Source organism: Entelurus aequoreus, linkage group LG23 (genome assembly GCF_033978785.1).
Source record: "Entelurus aequoreus isolate RoL-2023_Sb linkage group LG23, RoL_Eaeq_v1.1, whole genome shotgun sequence".
Lineage (NCBI taxonomy): Eukaryota > Metazoa > Chordata > Actinopteri > Syngnathiformes > Syngnathidae > Entelurus > Entelurus aequoreus.
In genome coordinates, this window is record NC_084753.1 from 14,911,576 (window position 1) to 14,932,973 (window position 21,398).

Genomic DNA, 21,398 nt, shown 5'->3' on the forward strand with positions numbered 1-21,398 from the left:
TTGATATCGATATTTTATGTAATGTTTCCTCCTCAATAACAAATTGACCAATACTTGCCATTTACCATCTTTTAAAAAGTGTACTTTTTAATAATAATTTGTTCGTGACAAATGACATCGCTTCATTTTTACACCATGTAACAAAGTAGTTGACTTGCTCGGTGCTGCAGCACCAAAGCTTGCATCCTTTATTAATTGATATCGATACTTTATGAACATAACTGATACTCATGTGAGTATGGATATTGCCATATTTCCATCTTTATCCCTTACGTTTGCTCAAAAAACTCAGCTTTGAAGTTCTGGGTTTTCATGACACGTTATAAGGGGTTAAAAAAAACAAAACTACTTAATTATGGAAATGATTGAGTTTGTGTCTTGTATACACCAACAATTTCAAAAGGAGAACTGTGGAGGCTTCGCTACACATCCTAAAATCACAATCCAGACTGAACTTCCAAAATCAGCATCTCCTAAATGACGCCTGCATAACTCATTTGCATTTATTATACAGTAGACTTTTCAAGCAGTTGCAATTCCCAGATGTTACACAAGATGGCAGTAATGTATAAACTACGCTGTGTTGCCATTAAGTGTAATGTGCCAATCTAGACTTATGTTGCGCCCTGCAAAGTATTTATACTGTAAGTATTGTGCACATCACACACCTGCTTTTTGGTTATAACACGCATCTTAGTTTTCATTACCAAATGTGGAGGTGTTGAAAACGCCATGTAAAATCGCTAATGCTATATAGCATGTCTATGGCAAATCCAATGAAAATGAGCTTTGAGCTAGCGCATTTTGGAAAGTGGAGCCTTTCTGTACTTTTTAGGACCTTCTTCCTGCTTTGTTGGTATGAAAAATTGTAATTACCTGGAGACAGTCAGTCGGAGTCCCCTCCGAGTACTTGCCCGCTTATTTTGCATGTTTCTGTTTTCTGCAATTATCCAAATACCTGCGCCAGGTCGATCTCGTTGAGCATGACCAGACTAGTGCAGCCGTAGTCGTACACCAGACGCCAGAAATCCTTGACGGAGTTGGGCAAAGGATGCTGAGTGACGATGAAGGCAGCGGGTTGTCTGTAGCTCTGCAACGCCAACAAAAACAAAGCACGTCAGAACTTCCGTAGGGAAACGGCGGCTGATAGGAGACAAGTTGACGCGCAGGGCGAGGCCTGATCAAACAATACTGGTTCCAATGTCGGGTCACATGATCATGCAGTGGGTGAGGAGCATGCGTCACGTCTACAAACTGTGGGTCAATTATGAAATAGAGGTCATAAAGACTGTGAATGAGGGGTGGAGGTCTCACATGAGATGGCGAGGTGTGTGTATGGGGTGTGGGGGGAGGGGGTGGTAATGGCAACACGTGAAACTGGTGGCGGGAAGACAGCGAAGCCATGAAACAAATCCAGTATTGAGAATATTGGAAGTGAAATCGTATTACCTGGAACTCCTCTGACAGCTTGGTTAGAGAGAGGCCAAAGGAAGTTTAACTTTAACTGGGATCTGAGCTGCATCTTTCTTTTTTGATCAACTGGATCACAACTTCACTACTTATTTACTCACCATTGCAAATAATACATGTCACACCATTGCAAGTCATTACATGTTGGTCTCAGGAGGAAAAAGCACTATATTTTGTAGGGGTGTGCCGATCCGATATCAGCAGAAAAAAAAACAAGTATCGGATGATCCGATATAAACTCCGATACAAGCAGTCCTGCAGTGTGTTCCCTTGTGCAAAGCTGGACATCCTTTTAACGTCCAAATGTCCTCTAATGAGCACACAATGTTGGTATTTTCTTCTATTTTAGGCTACTAGGAGCGAGCAGCTACACAACAGCTCAGCACACAATAGCACACAAGCTAGATATACGTAACAAGTGTCCTTAATGGAACAATATTGCGGACTAAAACAGCACTTTTGTCAATATAAACAAGTAGAGGTGGGAGTCTTTGGGCACCTAACCATTCCATTCCGATTCTTGGAGAGACAAATAGATTCAGAATAAATTCTCGATTCAACACGATTCTTGAAATATATTATTTGGTGTATAAATTAAATTATAGTAAAACCTTTTCAAAAAAGATCTAACGTTACGAAAGCTCTTCTTGGTTGCTGTAGTGAGACTTTAAAAAAATCTATTTTTAAAAATCTATTTACACAAATTGTTGATCTAATAAAAGACATCAATGATAGTGGTTTAATGTTTTTATTCCAAACAGTTATTCTTAAAAATAAAATAAAAATTAGCCAAATTAACCCCCAATTTTATTTTTTTAAATTCATTTTCTTTTTAGCGATTTTCCACAATTATGAATCGATGAATCTGAATAAATAATCGCGATTTCAATGTGAATCAATTTTGTGAAGCACCCTGATAAACAGGTATCAAATAGTTATAATTGCATATAAACTTAAACAATCAAAGTCTGCAAGGCGTATTAGAAAGTATCCAGTAACAAATGTGTCCGTATCATTTAACTTACTGCGTCATGCCTATAATTTTATAAATGATTCTGACCACTAGGTGTCACCAAATCCCAAATTAACTCCACTTCAAAAGCGTCATAAAGTTTGTGTTTGTCATACCCAGCTTTGCTCTCTGAGGAACTTTCGTTTTCCTACTTTCCATACTACAAAATAAGGAAAAGGAAGTACAATACTAGGATTCCTGCTGATATCGTATCGGAATTGAAATATTTTGAACACAACACGACGGCCATTCACACGCGTATCAAAACAAGTGCTGCGCTACAAACATGGCTGACATGACGATACTTCATTGCCTGCTCACACTTTACGTATTCCATTATAAATTTAACTCTACGGTTTTCTCCCTCGGCCGTATTGTTCCCATGACAACAAATAAATGCGCAGCAAAATATCGCAGTAAACCGATGCTTTTATTTTTTTTTGTACTACAGAGTAAAACCTGGATTTGTCTCTAGCTTTTTTGTGCTTAAACCACAAACACAGCATCACACAAACAGGGAGGGGGAGACTGTGTGTGTGTGTGTGTGTGTGTGTGTGTGTGTGTGTGTGTGTGTGTGTGTGTGTGTGTGTGTGTGTGTGTGTGTGTGTGTGTGTGTGTGTGTGTGTGTGTGTGTGTGAATAAATCATCAGCGTGTATTATACTGGACAAAGGTTTTGTAAAAACCTCCACTTGTGACCAGTAGTGTGGTCATACTTTGTTGTTCACTCCAAGTATAAGGTCAAGGTGTACTTACATCCATGAGAGCCGCGTTGATGTAGTTGCTGCTCTCCCCGTCTATTGTGATGAGGAAGGGCAGGCACCTGTCAGGAGGAAGGCCGTCCATGAAGCGGTTCTTGTCCTGGTTCCTAGGCAACAGTGCAATGCTGCAGTCTTCAGGCTGAGGCTGAGGCGTCACCGAGTTTAATGTCTGCAGGGCGGGGAGGGACAAGTCAAAGGCAGTCCTCCATGACAACCACTAAACACATGCGTGAGCACGACCAGGAGTGTGGGGGGTTTTAGGGGTCTCTGGCACGAAAAGTAAAAAGAGAAGCAGCTTGAAAGAGATAAAGTAGAAGGTAAATGTTGTACATTATTATTACATTACGACTACAGTAGTTGGTAGTACATTCTACTCTATTGTTTTTATGCAATATTTCAAGAACGATTAAATTAACTTTAAATCATTTCAATGGATGGTGATTTGAGATATACGTGTTTTTAGTTAAGAACTCTGTCACAGAACCAATACATGTAATAGAATTATTTTATATTAATCTTTTGACCTCTACAATTTAGCTTACCTTATTTTTGCCTGTTCTCTATTTCAATTTAATTACATATGTGCATTTAATTTTTTTATTCTAATTTTGCGCTTCCTTGAATGTTTCCTGCAAAGCACTTTAAATTGTCTTGCACTCGAGGATTACCTGGAACTCATCCTTCAGGTGGGACGAGTTGGTCTGGGAGTCGATGCGGATCAGCTCGTAAAAGGCCGCCTTGAACTCGCAGACGGGAATGGCCGTTTCTCCGCAGAGACAAGCCTCTAATATGGCGTCATGGATGAATATGTACTGCTCCTGGAGAAGGGAGGACAGGGTTTGCATTGGATCACAGCTGGACACACGCAAGCTAAAGGAGGTCATAAACAATAACAACAACAACATGAAGTGCAGTGTCGCAGGTGAGCAAACAAACGGTGAGTGAGAGGTGGCGGATGACAGGTGGAGTCATGGAGATGATGAATATAGACTTCTTTGCCATTAGGATTTCCGAATGAGTTATATTGCCTATAACATAGATGTTTCTAAAATGCAGCATTAATGCTAGTGTTAATATTTATACACATATATACATATATATATATATACATACATACAGTACAGGCCAAAAGTTTGGACACACCTTCTCATTTCAATACGTTTTCTTTATTTTCATGACTATTTACATTGTAGATCGTCACTGAAGGCATCAAAACTATGACACCTGTGAAGTGAAAACCATGTCAGGTATTGAAGCTCATCGAGAGAATGCCAGGAGTGTACAAAGCAGTATTCAGAGCAAAGGGTGGCTATTTTGAAGAAACTAGAATATAAAACATGTTTCAGTTATTTCACCTTTTTTAGTTAAGTACATAACTCCACATGTGTTCATTCATAGTTTTGATGCCTTCAGTGATAATCTACAAACTCCGTTTCCATATGAGTTGGGAAATTGTGTTAGATGTAAATATAAACGGAATACAATGATTTGCAAATCATTTTCAACCCATATTCAGTTGAATATGCGACAAAGACAACATATTTGATGTTCAAACTGATAAAAAATTTTTTTTTTTGCAAATAATCATTAACTTTAGAATTTGATGCCAGCAACACGTGACAAAGAAGTTGGGAAAGTTGGCAGTAAATACTGATGAAGTTGAGAAATGCTCATCAAACACTTATTTGGAACATCCCACAGGTGAACAGGCAAATTGGGAACAGGTGAGTGCCATGATTGGGTATAAAAGTAGATTCCATGAAATGCTCAGTCATTCACAAACAAGGATGGGGCGAGGGTCACCACTTTGTCAACAAAGTTAAACAATTACTCAATCTGGTACTTTGTCTGATAAGACAACTATATCAAATTGTTTTAATGAGTATTTTGTTTCTGCCGGATCCTTGTTTGAGTCGTTGAATCCTCAATTGTCAAATGTTGGTTTAACTAATGTTAATATACCAAATACACCACAGGCTGTAAATAGACCCAGCACCTGCACTCTTGAGTTCACACCTGTATCAATATCCGAGGTAAACAGTGCACTAAAGAGCCTGGACACAACTAAAGCAGCAGGACCTGACCAAATTGAACCCTTTTTCTTAAAATTGGCTGCTGATTTTGTTGCTGAGCCTCTCTCGCATATTTTTAACCTAAGTCTAACAAGTAAAAGCATTCCAAAAATCTGGAAATCGGCCTTTGTTCTTCCCCTGCTAAAAGGGGGTGAACCCACAAATATAAATAATTACAGACCAATTTCTAAATTATGCATTTTAGCAAAATTGTTTGAGAAGATCATCAGTAACCAGCTAAAGGATTTTTTTAGAATCAAACAATATTTTATCTCCATTTCAATCTAGTTTTAGAAAACAGCATAGCACTATTACAGCTGCTCTTAAGGTCCTCAATGATTTAATCGAGGCTGTAGACGGCAAGAAATATTGTGTCGCCCTATTTATTGATTTGTCAAAAGCATTTGACACAGTAGACCACAGTCTGTTAATTCAAGCCCTTCATCACGTTGGATTATCTAAAAATGCAGCTGCTTGGTTCACAGACTATCTCTCCAGCAGAACACAACGTGTACAGGTGGCTGGGACCACCTCTTCATTACTGGACATTACCAAAGGCGTTCCACAAGGCTCAGTGCTGGGGCCCATTTTATTTTCTATCTACATAAATAATCTTTGTAATAATTTGTCAAATGCAATGTACCATTTTTATGCAGACGACACCATTATTTATTGCTGTTCAACCTCCATCACTCAGGCTTTTGAGTTTTTACAAGCTGCTTTTGATGTCATCCAGGCTCGCTTATTTGATCTTAAATTGGTTTTAAATACAGATAAAAGCAAGGTAATGGTTTTCTCTCATTCAAGGGTGCTACTGGAAAATATTCCAAATATTGTAACATCAAATGGAAACCCTATAGAGCAGGTCTTAAATTACAAGTACTTGGGTTTTACTCTTGATCAGGAGCTTTCATTTAAAGCCCATATTAACAACTTGGTCTCTAAGCTTAGGGTAAAGCTTGGTTTCTTTTTTAGAAATAAAAACTGCTTCTCTCTTAAAGTCAGAAAGAAATTGGTGACAGCAACTATCTTGCCTGTAATTGATTATGGAGACGTGCTTTATTTTAGTGCTTCATCGAAATGCCTCCAGTCCTTGGACACTGTTTTTCATTCAGCACTAAGATTTGTTACTGGCTGTCGTAGTCTCACCCACCATTGTCAACTGTATATGAAGTCAGACTTATCTTCATTGAGTGCACGCAGATACACACATTGGCTGACTATCATTTATAAGGCTCTTTTAGGTTTAATACCTCCATACTTGTGTACTCTGTTACAAAGAAAAAGCAGCTCTTACGCATTACGTTCTAACAATTTGTATGTTTTAACTGTTCCTCATGTACGGACTGAATTTGGCAAAAGAGCTTTTGGCATTGCTGCCCCTTTGGCATGGAATGAATTGCAGACGAAACTGAAACTTACAGGACTACTTCCATTTGGAGCCTTCCGTTCTGTCCTGAGGGACAAAGAGCGAGAGACGTTTGCACAGTGCCTGTGTTTTTAAAGATGTAAATCTCTGTTGTTTTACACTTCTCTTATGTATTTTAAAATGTATGTCTTAATGTATTATTTTGAAACTGCTCTGTGACATGTGCTGTTGACCTCTTGGCCAGGTCACCCTTGTGAAAGAGATCTTGATCTCAATGGGTTTCTTATCTGGTTAAATAAAGGTTCTAAATGCATGAGCAAATTGTTGAACAGTTTAAGAAAAACTTTTTTCGACCAGCTATTGCAAGGAATTTAGGGATTTCACCATCTACGGTCCGTAATATCATCAAAGGGTTCAGAGAATTTGGAGAAATCACTGCACGTAAGCAGCTAAGCCCGTGATCTTCGATCCCTCAGGCTGTACTGCATCAACAAGCGACATCAGTGTGTAAAGGATATCACCACATGGGCTCAGGAACACTTCATAAAACCAATGTCAGTAACTACAGTTGGTCACTACATCTGTAAGTGCAAGTTAAAACTCTCCTATGCAAAGCGAAAACCGTTTATCGACAACACCCAGAAACGCCGTCGGCTTCGCTGGGCCTGAGCTCATCTAAGATGGACTGATACAAAGTGGAAAAGTGTTCTGTGTTCTGACGAGTCCACATTTCTAATTTTTTTGGGAAACTGTGGACGTCGTGTCCTCCGGACCAAAGAGGAAAAGAACCATCCGGATTGTTATAGGCGCAAAGTTGAAAAGCCAGCATCTGTGATTGTATGGGGGTGTATTAGTGCCCAAGACATGGGTAACTTACACATCTGTGAAGGCGCCATTAATGCTGAAAGGTACATACAGGTTTTGGAGCAACATATGTTGCCATCCAAGCAATGTTACCATGGACGCCCCTGCTCATTTCAGCAAGACAATGCCAAGCCACGTGTTACATCAACGTGGCTTCATTGTAAAAGAGTGCGGGTACTAGACTGGCCTGCCTGTAGTCCAGACCTGTCTCCCATTGAAAATGTGTGGCGCATTATGAAGCCTAAAATACCACAACGGAGACCCCCGGACTGTTGAACAACTTAAGCTGTACATCAAGCAAGAATGGGAAAGAATTCCACCTGAGAAGCTTAAAAAATATGTGTCTCCTCAGTTCCCAAACGTTTACTGAGTGTTGTTAAAAGGAAAAGCCATGTAACACAGTGGTGAACATGCCCTTTCCCAACTACTTTGGCACATGTTGCAGCCATGAAATTCTAAGTTAATTATTATTTGCAACAAAAAAAAAAGTTTGAACATCAAATATCTTGTCTTTGTAGTGCATTCAATTGAATATGGGTTGAAAAGGATTTGCAAATCATTGTATTCCGTTTATATTTACATTAAACACAATTTCCCAACTCATATGGAAATGGGGTTTGTACAATATAAATAGTCATGAAAATAAAGAAAACCCATTGAATGAGGAGAAGGTGTGTCCAAAATTTTGGCCTCTACTGTATATATAAATATACATTTGTACACATATGTGTGTGTGTGTGTGTGTATATGTGTGTATATATACACACACACACACACAAATGTGTGTATATTTCCATATATACAAACACACATAAATATATTATATATATGCTGTACGCACTAATACAAAAAACGGAAATGACGCAATACTGCATACATCAGTAGTCAAAGGAGAAGCCTTGAAGACATATTAATATAATTAATAATACATACATTTAGAATATGTAATATTAATATACGATATATTTTGAACCAGTATTAAAGATGTATAAATAATTGATTTACAATGGATTCGGAATCGAATAGTGAGGTGCCCAAATATTCCCACCTCTAATACTAAGGTAAAAAAATATATAAAAATTTCAGAAGGTCGTAAACGTTTTTTTAAGCTCTATCAAAATATTTGATTTATTAGTAATAATCCTACTTTGCAAAAATGAGTTTGAACAAGGGAAAACTGTACGACAAAGGTCGTTTCAAATTTAGAGTTCATTATTTTAATTAGGTCAATTAATGTCTTAGATTCATAACATTAAAATATATGTACATTTGATCAATAAACCCAATTGCTTGCTTCAATTTTAAACAATTGTTTATTGCTGCTTTATTATTGAATTATCAATAACTAAATGTAATACATTTTTAATATATAACAAGATACGATATGTAAACAATATTATAAACAATTATTAAAGGCGTACAAATAATTGATTTACAACAGAATTGTGAGGTGCCCAATTATTCCCACCTCTAGTAAAACAATTTAAAACAAATATCAAAATAAAATATTTAAGACGTGAACTGTTATTTTATGCGCTGTGAAAACATTAGATTTATAATTAGTAATCCTACTTTCCGAAAACGATTTTAAACAAGAGACGACTGTAAAATGAAGATGTTTCAAATTTAGATTTTATTATTTTAATTAGGTAAATTTATGTTAGAATCATAACATTCAAACAAATGTGCATTTTATTATTAATCCCAATTGCTAGCTACAATTTAAAAAATAATTGTTTACTACTATTACTTCTTTATATTGCAACAGAGCAAAAAGAGAAAAAGAAAGCAACTGTGTATTTCTTTTGTTTACCACCAGATAGCATCAGATTAAGTTTGGTACAGAACACCAACTTATTTTTCTCTAACTTAGGAAATCACTAATTCTTTCCACAAGGGTGTAATATAATGTCATATTATTCATCACTAACATTATCTTGTTAGCTTAAGGTTATCGTTACAAGTGAAATTGAGTGTATTATTAATATTCTATCTATTAGCATGTCGCCATATGACGCCATGGTGAGTTAAGTGTGTTGCATGACACTGAAACAAAGATGAGAGATGGATGAATGCATGGATGTCCCTTCAGCCAGTACCAAGTCCGAGTCCAAGGTCCAGTGAGTAGTTTCCGTGTCTACCATAGCCATGTGGATGCAGATGGATGATGGGTAATGCAGTCACCTCAGTCTGTACCATGTTGATCCTCCTGGACCGAAGTGCTTTGACGCAGTTGTAGATGTCCACCACGCCCTCCCGCTCGGCCATGTCCAGCATGATGTCGATGACGATGAAGCAGCCCGTGCGTCCCGCTCCGGCGCTAAAGACACAACAAAGCCTCGAGATAAGTCTTCATGTCTGTGTGGAGGCGTGCAGAAGTAGCTCGTACCTGCAGTGCACCACGATCGGCCCAGCAGAAGGCGGATTGGAGATTTTAACTCTGCGAATGAAGGAAAGTAGTCCCGTGGCGTGATACGGAACTCCGTGATCAGGCCAGCCTGTGAAGTGGAACTGCTTGACTTCTCGCACCTCGTTGAAACCCCGCTGGGGAAAAAAATAAAGCACAATGATCAATATTAGTATTGATAGTCATGCATCATCATTTCAACCTGCTAGGGACCAGCAATATATTTCAGTCCAAAAATACTACAAACTCGTTTTATTTAACAACCCAAAAATACTCTTCATCTACACAATTCAAAGTAAAAAAAAAAAAAGTGTTTCTCCAAGACAAGTTAAAAAAAAATACTACTACACTACTACATTGTGTGCCAAAAAAGGAGCAGGAAGAAGCAATGCTGAATCTGATTCTTGCACATACTTTTTGTTGCTTTACATTCAATTTACCCTTACTCAAATTATATTTTCCATTTTTTATCTCTGAACATTTTTTTTTTTTTTACATTTGATGGTGGTAGATTATATCATCGTATTTGACATTATTTATGCTCTTTCACATTTCACCAGATGCATAATTGTAATTATTTGTGATTTTACAAAGAGTACATTTGTGTATTTATTATTCTCAGTGCTCATTTTTGTAATGTGCATAACTTTTGTAATCATTCTTTGGGGGTGGATGTCCAATAAACAAGCAAATCTGTCTATTCCAACACGCTAAATCAACAATTATTGTTTTCAATCAAAAAAGAGTGTTAAATCCGGCGGTTTTGATAAGATTATCGTTTTTTAGATGGGGAAAACCACATTTTTCCACTGTCCTCTGTGGTGGACATGAAGCCTTATTGCTACGACTTCCTCATAAGAAATTATTAATGCAAGAAATGCATAAATACATACAAATAAAGGCTGTCAAATAAATGAGTAAAACATTTTGAAAACATTTTCTTGTGTGACATTCTGACAATAAAATCGCATTTTTGCCATTGCAAATGCATTTTTAAAATATGGAAGCTGTGATTAATCCAAATTCAAGTGTGATTAATCTGATTTTTTAAATGAATGATTTGACACCACTAGTATAAATGCATTGTGTGTACAGTAGGAAGGGGATTCGTATGGCCCTATTTCTCACGGTTTACCTGACACATGAAACGTGACAAAGTTAGGCGTGGGGTGCACCATCTACTTTAGCTGCCAGACGGCAGTGGAGTGTTGAATATCTTAAAATGTGTTTTGTGGCAATTCCAACTTTGACCACAGTGTCAGTTGCTATGTAGAGTGGTGCTTTCCACCATTTTCAGCAGACTGCATTGCAAAGTGATTAACACCCCCCCCTTCCTCTCACGCAAGATCAACCCAGGAATGGGGCCATGTGAATCCCTTCCCTACTCTATAACAAAATATCATATTATTTAGTCTAATCAATTAGTGATGTAATCATATCTTTGAATTTGGATTCATCATTATTATTCACAGGCTTGTATAATTTAAATGCACTTAAAAGGAACATAACATTTGGTCACAAATGCAATTTTATAGTCAGAAGGATACAGTTCTTCTCAAATAGTGGGGTGGGCCCTTTGGGGGGGCGTGTGTTACCCCGGGAAATACGCTTTATCAGTATCATGCCGATTGTAGCTGAGATAGGCTCCAGCGCCCCCCGCGACTCCGAAGGGAATAAGCGGTAGAAAATGGATGGACAGTATCATGCTACAAACCCCGCTTCGAAAAGCTGTGCACTACAAAATGTGCTCAGTGTAGCCACTAATTCTGACTTCATTTTGATTTCTAAAAAATATCAGCACAAATTGTTAGTTTTGTAGGTTTTATATATTGTGTTCCTAAATTAATGTAGCTTATCAATTTAAATGTATTATTTATTGAGTCAATTTTATTTTATTCTTTAGTATCAAATGGCCAGTCCGTCAAAAATGTTTTATAGTTTGAACAATTTTTTTTAAATTTTCTGAGGCAAATTGATGCACTTAAATACTTTCTGTGACTAAAACAATGTTAATAAACTTATTTGTTATCAGTTGATCTGTATTTCTTATTTTCTTTAGTGATAATAAGGATACAATGTTATGCGGAGATGTACTTATAACAATTGTATAGACAAACTATACTATTTATCGTCGTGGTGGAGAATGGGGAGGATGGCGTGAAATGTTTTCCTCTTCCTACAGGGGGCGTAACATAAAATAATTGAGAAGCACTGTCATAGAGGAACATTTTTTAAATGTTTTACTTCAATACACGTCATTTATTTGCGTAAAACCTGCTTACAGTTTGATATTAGCTCCAATCAGAGTGTATATCATTTTGTGTGATTAATCACATGCCTTAACTCGTTATTTTTTAAAACCTTATTTGCAATACACCCGAAAACATTTTCTTTCATGTCCAATGTCAACAAAACTGATACAGTAAGTGCTTTATATTGTTGAAAACATTTCTTATTCCTCTCATAAACAGCAGAAATGATGAAAAAATAAATTATGGACATTAAAAAAAAGCATTGTTTCCATTTATTTCATGCAAAAATGTCCCAAGGAAGAAGAAAAAGTGTAAATCACTGTTATAAAGTGAATACTCGTATTACTACTCACCCTCTCCAACGTGAATGTGCGAACCACATATTCAGCGAGCGGTTCAACCTCCACAAAAGTCACCTTGAAGTCGCCGTAAACCTCAGCATCGTCTGGCCAGTACTTGTAGCACTTCACCTGGACAACAACAACATCATCAGTCATACCGCCATTCAGTAGGCCATCAACAACTTTGAAGTCCCACATTCTTGCCAAGTGCACATGTGAATGGTTGTTTCTTCGATGTTTGCATCGGAACAACGAGGACTCTACTGAGTGGCGAGCAACGTACCCTTCCAACCTCCACCAGATTGGTTACCATGACGATACAGGCCGACTGCTCCTGCCACACCATCCTCCAGAAGTCATAGACGGTCTCATGCACGGGACCTAAGAACACATACTTTACACATACTGCACCTGCCCTACAGTAACTTCACTTGCATCTTACCCTGAGTGGCAATGTAGTGGCTCGGTCTCTGATAGCCCTGGAAACACAACGGGGTGATTATTTATCATTTATCAAGCATTTCTCGAAAGACAACTTCCAACAGTAAGACAAACATGAAGCAACATGACCGTATCCACAACAATGCATACCTTTTTCAATCAGGGTTTCTATAGCAGTAAAATAAAAACTGGTAAATGACAACAAAATAATAGAAATATTTGGGGTGTAAAAAAAAATAAGATTTTTGAATGGATCCCGATTTCTATTTGTTTCGTTTCTTAATCAATAAAATTTTTTTTAAAAAAAAGTCCTGTCTAGCCACTCGGGCAAATCATATTTGATGATCATATCTGCTGTACAGATTTACTTTAGAAAAGAGAAGTGTTGGATACTTCTCTTGTTGCCTTATTTGTATTTGACTTTATTAAATGTTTAGGAAGCATTTTATTAAAAAAAATTTAAAAAAAAAAAGAAAGTAAAAAATACATTTATCAGAGTTTATCTATTTTATGGAGGAATGTAGTTAATCATAGAACTGGCACCAAATGTTATTAAATAAGTATACACCACAGTTATCTCAAAGTTCCCTGTTCATTTTGAGCCTGCGTGTGTGAGTGACAGTAAGAATAGCTCTGACTCGCTCTTCACCCTAAATATAAAACCTTTTTTTCCCCAGGGAAAACCACTATATTCAGGTCAGTACGGTATACAAATAAGGATATGCACCTTTCACATTTGAAATTCCCGGTAACCGATGGTACCAATATTCGGTACTTTTGTTTTTTAACGTTCAATAGTGAGCTGATAATGGTAACACCCATATTCAGATTTATTACACTTCTGAGTATCATTTGTAAGTATTATACTGTGTATTAGACTTTACATGCCGTTACAATACCAAGACATTAGAGGGCAGTATTGTGCTACCTAGCCAGTAAGTAGCCTTGTCTTCTGTTGTGTCCTACAACGTGTTTATACTATAAGTATTATATTCATTGCACATCAGCTGTTTGATTGTAACGTGCATCTGAGGCTACGTTCACACTGCAGGGTAGCATGTCCAAATCGGATTTTTTTCCTCAAATACAATCTTTTTATGTAATCGTTCACATTACAAAAGACATGTCTTATGTGAATCCTAGTAGGTGTCAGTCCTGGAGGGCGAATTTGTGGCAATTTCAAGGATTTTGTGCAATCAAAGTCAACGTTTTCTGAACGGAATTATTGCGCGTGGAAGATTGAGAAGGAAGAGGGCAATAATTTTGGCTCTTGCAGTTTGCGGGGTACTTGTCTGCTCCGAAGAGCATGTGGGCGAGCAGTTGGAGACAGGAGTGGTGGAACATAGACGGGAGTTCCTAAAACATTAGTTTTGCCTGTCTTCTGCTCATTTGTCAACACCGTTTATTTTGGCGAAGAATTATGACGTTAATCGCTAGTTGGTGACGTATTGGTCGGATAATTGCGAAGGCTTAGAGCAGGGGTGTCAAACTCATTTTAGCTCAGGGGCCGCATGGAGGAAAATCTGTGCACACGCGGGGCGGACTATTGAAATCATGGCATTAAAACTAAAAAAATAAAGACAACTTCAGATTGTTTTACTTGTCTTACTTTGGCCAAAAATAGAACAAACATATTCTGAAAATATTACAATAAAAATATTTTAAAAAATACAGGCGGCGGTAAAGTTTAGATCCATGAAGAAGAAAGTGAATAAATGTTTATAACTGAATACATTTACATATGCATACATTTTTTTTATTAAGTAATGTTAATGACAACCTTTTACCAAAACACAATATAGAATGTGAGATACAACAGGATAATGCATACATTTATAATTTGTTTGCAAAACGGTTACAAAAAAGTGGGACCCCAAAAATTTACTGTGGGACCCCATTTTTATGACTTGATGAAAATTCTTGGCGCCAACACTGATGGGAGTATTGGTGCGTGCAAAACAGCAGCAGGCGGTTGTGGCCTGTGGGCCGCTTCTAATACTAATCAAATATCATTCGTCAAGACACCCCTGGCTTAGAGCGTACAAAAGAGGCCTGGGTCGGATTTAAAAAATGTGGAATTGCACCATTCACATTGACATGAAAAATCTTACACAGGTCACATTTGGGCAAAATAATCATAATTTAACCTGCAGTGTCAACAAGCCCTTAGTTGCAGGTTTCATTACCACTCTGGAGGTGGTGAAATTGCCATGTAAAATTGCTAATGCTAATCAGTAGCATGAATTGATTTACGTGGACCCCGACTTAAACAAGTTGAAAAACGTATTCGGGTGTTACCATTTAGTGGTCAATTGTACGGAATATGTACCGTACTGTGCAATCTACTAATAAAAGTTTCAATCAATCAATATGGCATATCCAATGTAAATTAGCACAGAGCTAGTGCATTTTGAAAAGTGTAGCCTTACTTTTGAGCGCTGCTTGTTTCCCCGCTAAATGTCTGCAACCGGACGTGACATCGCGTGCAACAACGTTACCGTTTGTATTTAAGTAACGACGGAATTCGGTCGGTACCTATAAAAGTACCGAATTCCGTACGCATCCCTACACACAATGAATATTGTTTTCAGTTAAATATATATAATACTTGTGATGTCACCTAAACAGCTGTCAAGTGTGTGCATGGTGACAATGAGTGAAACACAGAAGGGGAGCACACCAGCACCGTAATCATGGTGCAAAGTGGGAAACAAAATAAGTAGGGCGAGATGAGGTGACTCTTTCATGCGATCAAGGTCCCAAGAAAAAAAAAATTAAAAGTGGGGAAGGAGGCTGGCCTTGTGCATTTGACGCCTGCTTGGGTGCATGGACGAATGTGTCAAGTTTGGGGAGCATGAATGGAAGAGTCCACAGTGATACTTACATCCCTGTACAGCCAAATCTACAGGCCAAGCCACAGGCAGAATAGAAGGAGTGGAAAAAAGGAAGGAAGGAAAGAAAGAAAGAAAAGCACAATAATGTCAGTGAGCGTCAACCAGAAACAGAAAAGTTGCATTGACGTGATGGGAGTGTATGAAGACAGCGTGCAAAATGATAACAAAAAACACCTCAAAACTAGAATTAGAGTTGAAAGAACAACATCCTGCAGTTGGCTGCATTTATGATTTATTATGACATCCATTGCTACATGAAGTTATTTTGAATATTTCAGCACATTTATAGTACTGTGACGTTGCCATACTATAGCACAAAACACCAGAAATGCCCCGTTCCACTAGTTCTAATTCTAGCGAGGCAAACCATCTAGAAACACAGATTATTGTTGTAAAGGTGACAGCAACAAGTGGAAATATGATTCAAGATGAATGAAAGCAAAGCTAAAACAGAAATGAGTGTGCTGCGGTATGAAGGATGACAATGAATTATCAGTTTGTCATCTGCGAGAACAGGGTGTCCAAACTACGGCCCGCCAGACTTCATGAATTCAACTAAGCATCGCACTGTGAAGTGGTGTCAAATTCATCTTAAATACCAGGCGGTCTCTGAACGCCACCTATTTGCTGACGTCTTGTGGACAACGTGAATAGATCAGATCAATGACCATTGAAAGTACGTTATAATAATAGCACAGCATTTACTTCTATGACACAATCCAAACAACCTTCCCTAGTCATTGTGCAAAAAAATAATAACATACACACACACCGTCATACATAACACAATCTGCTTACTGAACATTGTGGATATTATGAAAAACACCATAAAAAAAATCTAAATTACACCCATTATTTCTATTAGGGTGCATGATGGGGAAACATTTAAAACACTCTCTCCACACCTGTTCATGTTTGCCGCATTTTAGCTGCTTGATATTTCTGATTACATAACTTTAAGAAGGTCGTCACGGAAGTAAACAAGGCAGGAGTCAAACATTTACATACTCTTAATGTACAATTGTATATCCATCATTAAAATTTATGCGCGCATATTTTCTAGCCCAATGCACCCCCTAAGTCAAAAAGTTTGGACACCCCTGTGCTAGAGTTTTAATTTATTTCAGCATATTTATAAATATCACTACTTTTATCAACAAAGCAGTACAGTAGTATTAGGAATGAGAGCAAATGATCTACAAAGACTCAATATCGCCCTCTTGTGGTACAAACCGGCATCACAAGAGCAGACAAGCTAAAGGCTGACGTGAGACACACATTTTCTAAACCTGAATAGATTTCTTTGAATCGGTGACAGACCCCACACCTAAATGTGAAAATACTGCACGTGTGTGGTACACTAGGATAATATGGACCACCAGACTCAAGTCCTCAGAGCTCCAAATCTCACCTGAACAAATGTGATATGACAAAGTCCAAGAAGAAAAACCAAAGCAACCACTGGATAATATAGAAGAAGACATATCTAATTATATTGCTATTTGTTTAATAATTTATTATACTATTTCATGCATGTTTTTATTTGCACTGTAGTTACTGATTGAGGAACAAAATGTTCTCTTGAGTATGAAAATGAAAGTAAAATCTCTTTGACAAGAGGAAGTAAATATGGTGATCTCGGAATATTTGGAAAAAAATATATATACTTTGTGAACCCGGACTTTATTTTACGAGCTAAAGGTGGGGAACATTCTTGATATAATTTTTTTGGCTACACCATGGAGGCGTCTGCTTTCCTCACAGACATGAAGAGTCTTGTTTGTGAATATTGAACACATTTGTCGGCCCCGATCCATTTTGGAGCCAATTATTGGGAAAAATTTACTCTTAAAGTGGAACTGCATTATTTAAAATTTTGCCTATCATTCAAAATCCCTATGTGAGACAAGAACACATTTTTCTATTTTTTATGCATTTTAATTTGCATAATTGGTTGCAAATGAAGCTAATGGGAGTTTCTTTTGCCCCCTAAAAAACATAAATTTACATGTGACCTGAATATTAACCAAGTATTAGCGATATTTTTAATAAAAGAGCTAACACAGAGGAACTACTTTTAGTGTTTCTATTGATCATAGAGAGCTAACTAACTTATGCTGCTATATTGATATAGTGAGCTGCTGCATCAACTCTGAGTTGGTAAAAGTTAATTCTACATTATAAATAATGCCGCTCACGTAGATAGTAGAAGGTTGTGGCCATAAACCGAGAAGTTGTTCAACTTTGAAATTAAATTGGTACCCAAAGACATTGTGAGAAAGCCACAGAAAGACGCTCGATTGCGCCCACCTTTTTTTAAAACTCTTGAGTGAGAATCATGATTATTTTAGCAGCTAAACGGGGAACACAAGTTTGGTGCTGAAAGATATAAACATCCCATCCGTCGGCATCCCAAACATTGTACAGCAAGTGATTAGTTTAAATATATATATAGTTTGTATTTCTTCACAATATTGCTACTTCCTAGATTTTCTAATAAATCAGCTTCTAAAACTTGTAGATTATCCTCCGTATATTCAGGCTCAAAAATACAAGGTTCTGGATCATCATTTGTCCCAAAGTAATCGTCGTTGGCTCTCATGAAGTCTGCCATGAGTAGTAGTGTTGTCGTTGAAGGAAATAGCGAACGTTGTGATACGCTCTGTGAATTTATTGCGCATCCGAACGCTTAAAATGAGCAAAATATGTAAGTATTACATGCTATATTATGAATGTGCCTTTGAATACATTACATATATACTTACTAGGGCTGTCAATCTTTGGGCACCATTTGATTCGATTCAATTCTTGGGGGTAACGATTAGATTGTCGATTCAAAACGATTATAGATTCAAAATCAATACTTTTTTTTATTGGCATTGGGTGCCAGTTCTATGATTAATTACATTCCTCCATAAAATAGACACACAGCTCTGATAAATGTATATATTACTTAAAAGAAAACTGTCTTTGTTTGATAAAAATGTACCCAAACATTTACTTAAGTGGATGGACAGGACAGATTTTGTGAAAAAAATAAAAAAATAAATATATATATATATATATATAATAATAATTGATACATTTTTGATTTTTTGGAATCGATTAAGAATCGTTACAAATAGGAATCGCAATTCATTTGAAAATCAAATTTTTTTGACACCCTTAACACTTACAGCATGCACAGTATATAAGATGTTTTTTAGAGGGCTTTATAGGTGGAAAAGATCGAACCCCATTATCTCTATTGCTAGCTGACTTTTACTAGTGTTTTTTTTAGGAGTTAGAATGCATAAAAAAGAGAAACGTGTGCTCGTGTCACATAAGGATTGTGAATGATAGGTACATTTCCAAAAAAGTACAGTTCCCCTTTAACACATAAAATAAAATGGCGTTTACCATATTTGGTCGAAAGGGGGAAACCGTGGCAAAAACAGCCCATTGTTGTTAGTCACTCAAGTTCGTTCTACGATGATGTAAAATCCGTCACAGAATACTAACTATAAAAATTGTCAACAAATAACGAATGAACGAATTGAAAACAAGACAACACAGAGCACAAAGTACGAATGGTGGTGAGATGTGTGAAAATGTGGCGATGGATGAGGTGGAGATGCAATTAAGGTATAGAGGCCTGACATACGAGCGAGGGAGTGTGGTTTCGTTGGTTTCGTTGGGAGCCAATAGTAGCATTCGATGCGTTTCCACTTACATCGATGTAGTTGGCGTTGATGTAGTCGGAGGAGGGGTCGTCTTCCATGGGCTGGAGAATGACCCTTGAATGGTCATCTGCAGAAAGAGACAGAGGCACAGTGTGGGAGAACACACACAGGGGGGAAAAGGCCGTGTGAGACATTGAACGCAACACATTAATACTTTTTTCCCTTCCTCCGTTTGCCTGGGAACATGAAATCAATACATCCATTTTTCAAATTCATACTTTTTTTGTTGCTTACATGCAATAATGTTGCCATAGCGGTTCTTGGTGCGGTTCTGCTCCTTCTTTGCCACATCCCAGGTGGCTGACTGGCCTTCAAAAAAACTCTGAATCACCAACAACAGAGACAAAGTAGAAGATTCAATTAAAAGTGACGGGCTAAATAGCACAGTCGTACACAACATTGTGATTTATGACACACCAAAGCAATGCACACAGACAGTTTTAATGAAAATTTTGATATTCTATTTATTTTATATTTTGAAATTAAATGTACTTTCTTTTAGTTTAATTTCTTTATTAATTGTTTTTTATTGACTTGGTTTGACTGTGAGCGCCCTCTTGTAGGTGGGTTAGGTTGGTGTGGAGGGAAAAAAAAGTTACAACAGAACTAATGCCATATATCACACGGTAATGTTGTGACCTGTGAAATAACTTCCAATAACAAATACAATTTCTACTTGTCATTTGTATATATAACCGCCATGCATTATAGCTAGGGTATTTACTGACTTGAAACCGCAAAGAGGACTGGGCATTGATTGGAATCTGAATCTGAATATGGGGCTAATTGGAGTGGCTGTTTTTATTTTTCAGAATGTAAAAAACTAATTTCTGGTGCATCTCAATGAATAAGAATATTGTGCAAAAGATATATTTGATTTCAAGGATAAAGCGGCAAAATAAAGGCTCAGAACATTTGCTTATTGGAACACAAACCAGTAACATTTTTCACATTTTAAGAAATACACATTTTTTATTATTTTTTTCAAATTAGCCATAAACTATTTATCATATTCTTATGGCTCTCAACAAAGGCAGACAATTCCCCTCCCTCCCTCTCGCTCGCTCATCTCTTCTGCTTGCTTCTTTTTACTTTCTAAGAGCCTCTCTTTTGCACTGTTCTCTGAAAACTAAAACATAGAATAATTGATAAACTGGTCTCTCAACGCAATTGATTAGATCTTCTCGATGAGAAACTCAGGTCCTGGGGAACCTAACCTGCCTGTCCTGACGGAACGTTTGCTGCTGGATACATGAGACTCCTGGAAGAAGTGGAGGGTCGAGTGTCTGGCGTTTTTTCCGTCCAAGACTTTCAGGTTGTCTATTTGGAACTGTAATAAAAGGTCATCCGCTGATTGGATTGAGCGTGGCTCTGGTCTATCAAAAAATTTGTAAGATGCTGGCAACTGTTCAAAGAGGGGTGCCCAAAACATTTTTCCACTGAGGGCCACAGACTCACAAATCATAAGATGCGGGGGCCATTTTGGTAGGTTTTGCTTTCAAAACCAGTAAAATATTTAGATTTTTTTCAAAGTACTAAAAAAATGCAGTTTTGGTAGAAATGTGTGATGCTGAAGAGCCAATGCCAAACTGAAATGTTAACAATTAAGTCAAGAAACAAAAAATATAAACAAAATGAGCTAAAAAAAAAAGGTTTTCATGTTAACAGTAGTATGCTAACATGTTAATCATAGCATGCTTACAGTTCCAATTAGCAGAGGTGTGGACTCGAGTCACATGACTTGGACTCGAGTCAGACTCGAGTCATGAATTTGATGACTTTAGACTCGACTTGA

The 21,398-nt window shown here is 37.4% G+C and overlaps 1 protein-coding gene across 9 annotated transcripts in view; it reads right to left on the reverse strand.

Moving 5' to 3' along the window:
• Positions 1–21,398, reverse strand: part of ptprk (protein tyrosine phosphatase receptor type K) — a 213,173-nt gene that overhangs the window by 7,877 nt on the left and 183,898 nt on the right. For 2 of the 9 annotated variants that reach the window (XM_062033969.1, XM_062033961.1), the window contains 11 exons: positions 19,838–19,925; positions 19,525–19,670; positions 15,872–15,889; positions 12,989–13,025; positions 12,830–12,927; positions 12,559–12,675; positions 9,936–10,090; positions 9,731–9,866; positions 3,910–4,059; positions 3,237–3,410; positions 959–1,090 (listed from right to left, as the gene is read on the reverse strand). In XM_062033969.1, the coding sequence (XP_061889953.1) occupies positions 959–1,090; positions 3,237–3,410; positions 3,910–4,059; positions 9,731–9,866; positions 9,936–10,090; positions 12,559–12,675; positions 12,830–12,927; positions 12,989–13,025; positions 15,872–15,889; positions 19,525–19,670; positions 19,838–19,925 (1,251 nt within the window). Of the gene's footprint in view, positions 1–958; positions 1,091–3,236; positions 3,411–3,909; positions 4,060–9,730; positions 9,867–9,935; positions 10,091–12,558; positions 12,676–12,829; positions 12,928–12,988; positions 13,026–15,871; positions 15,890–19,524; positions 19,671–19,837; positions 19,938–21,398 lie in introns of all 9 variants that reach the window. The other 7 variants (XM_062033963.1, XM_062033967.1, XM_062033968.1 and 4 more) reach the window with 5 other exon arrangements.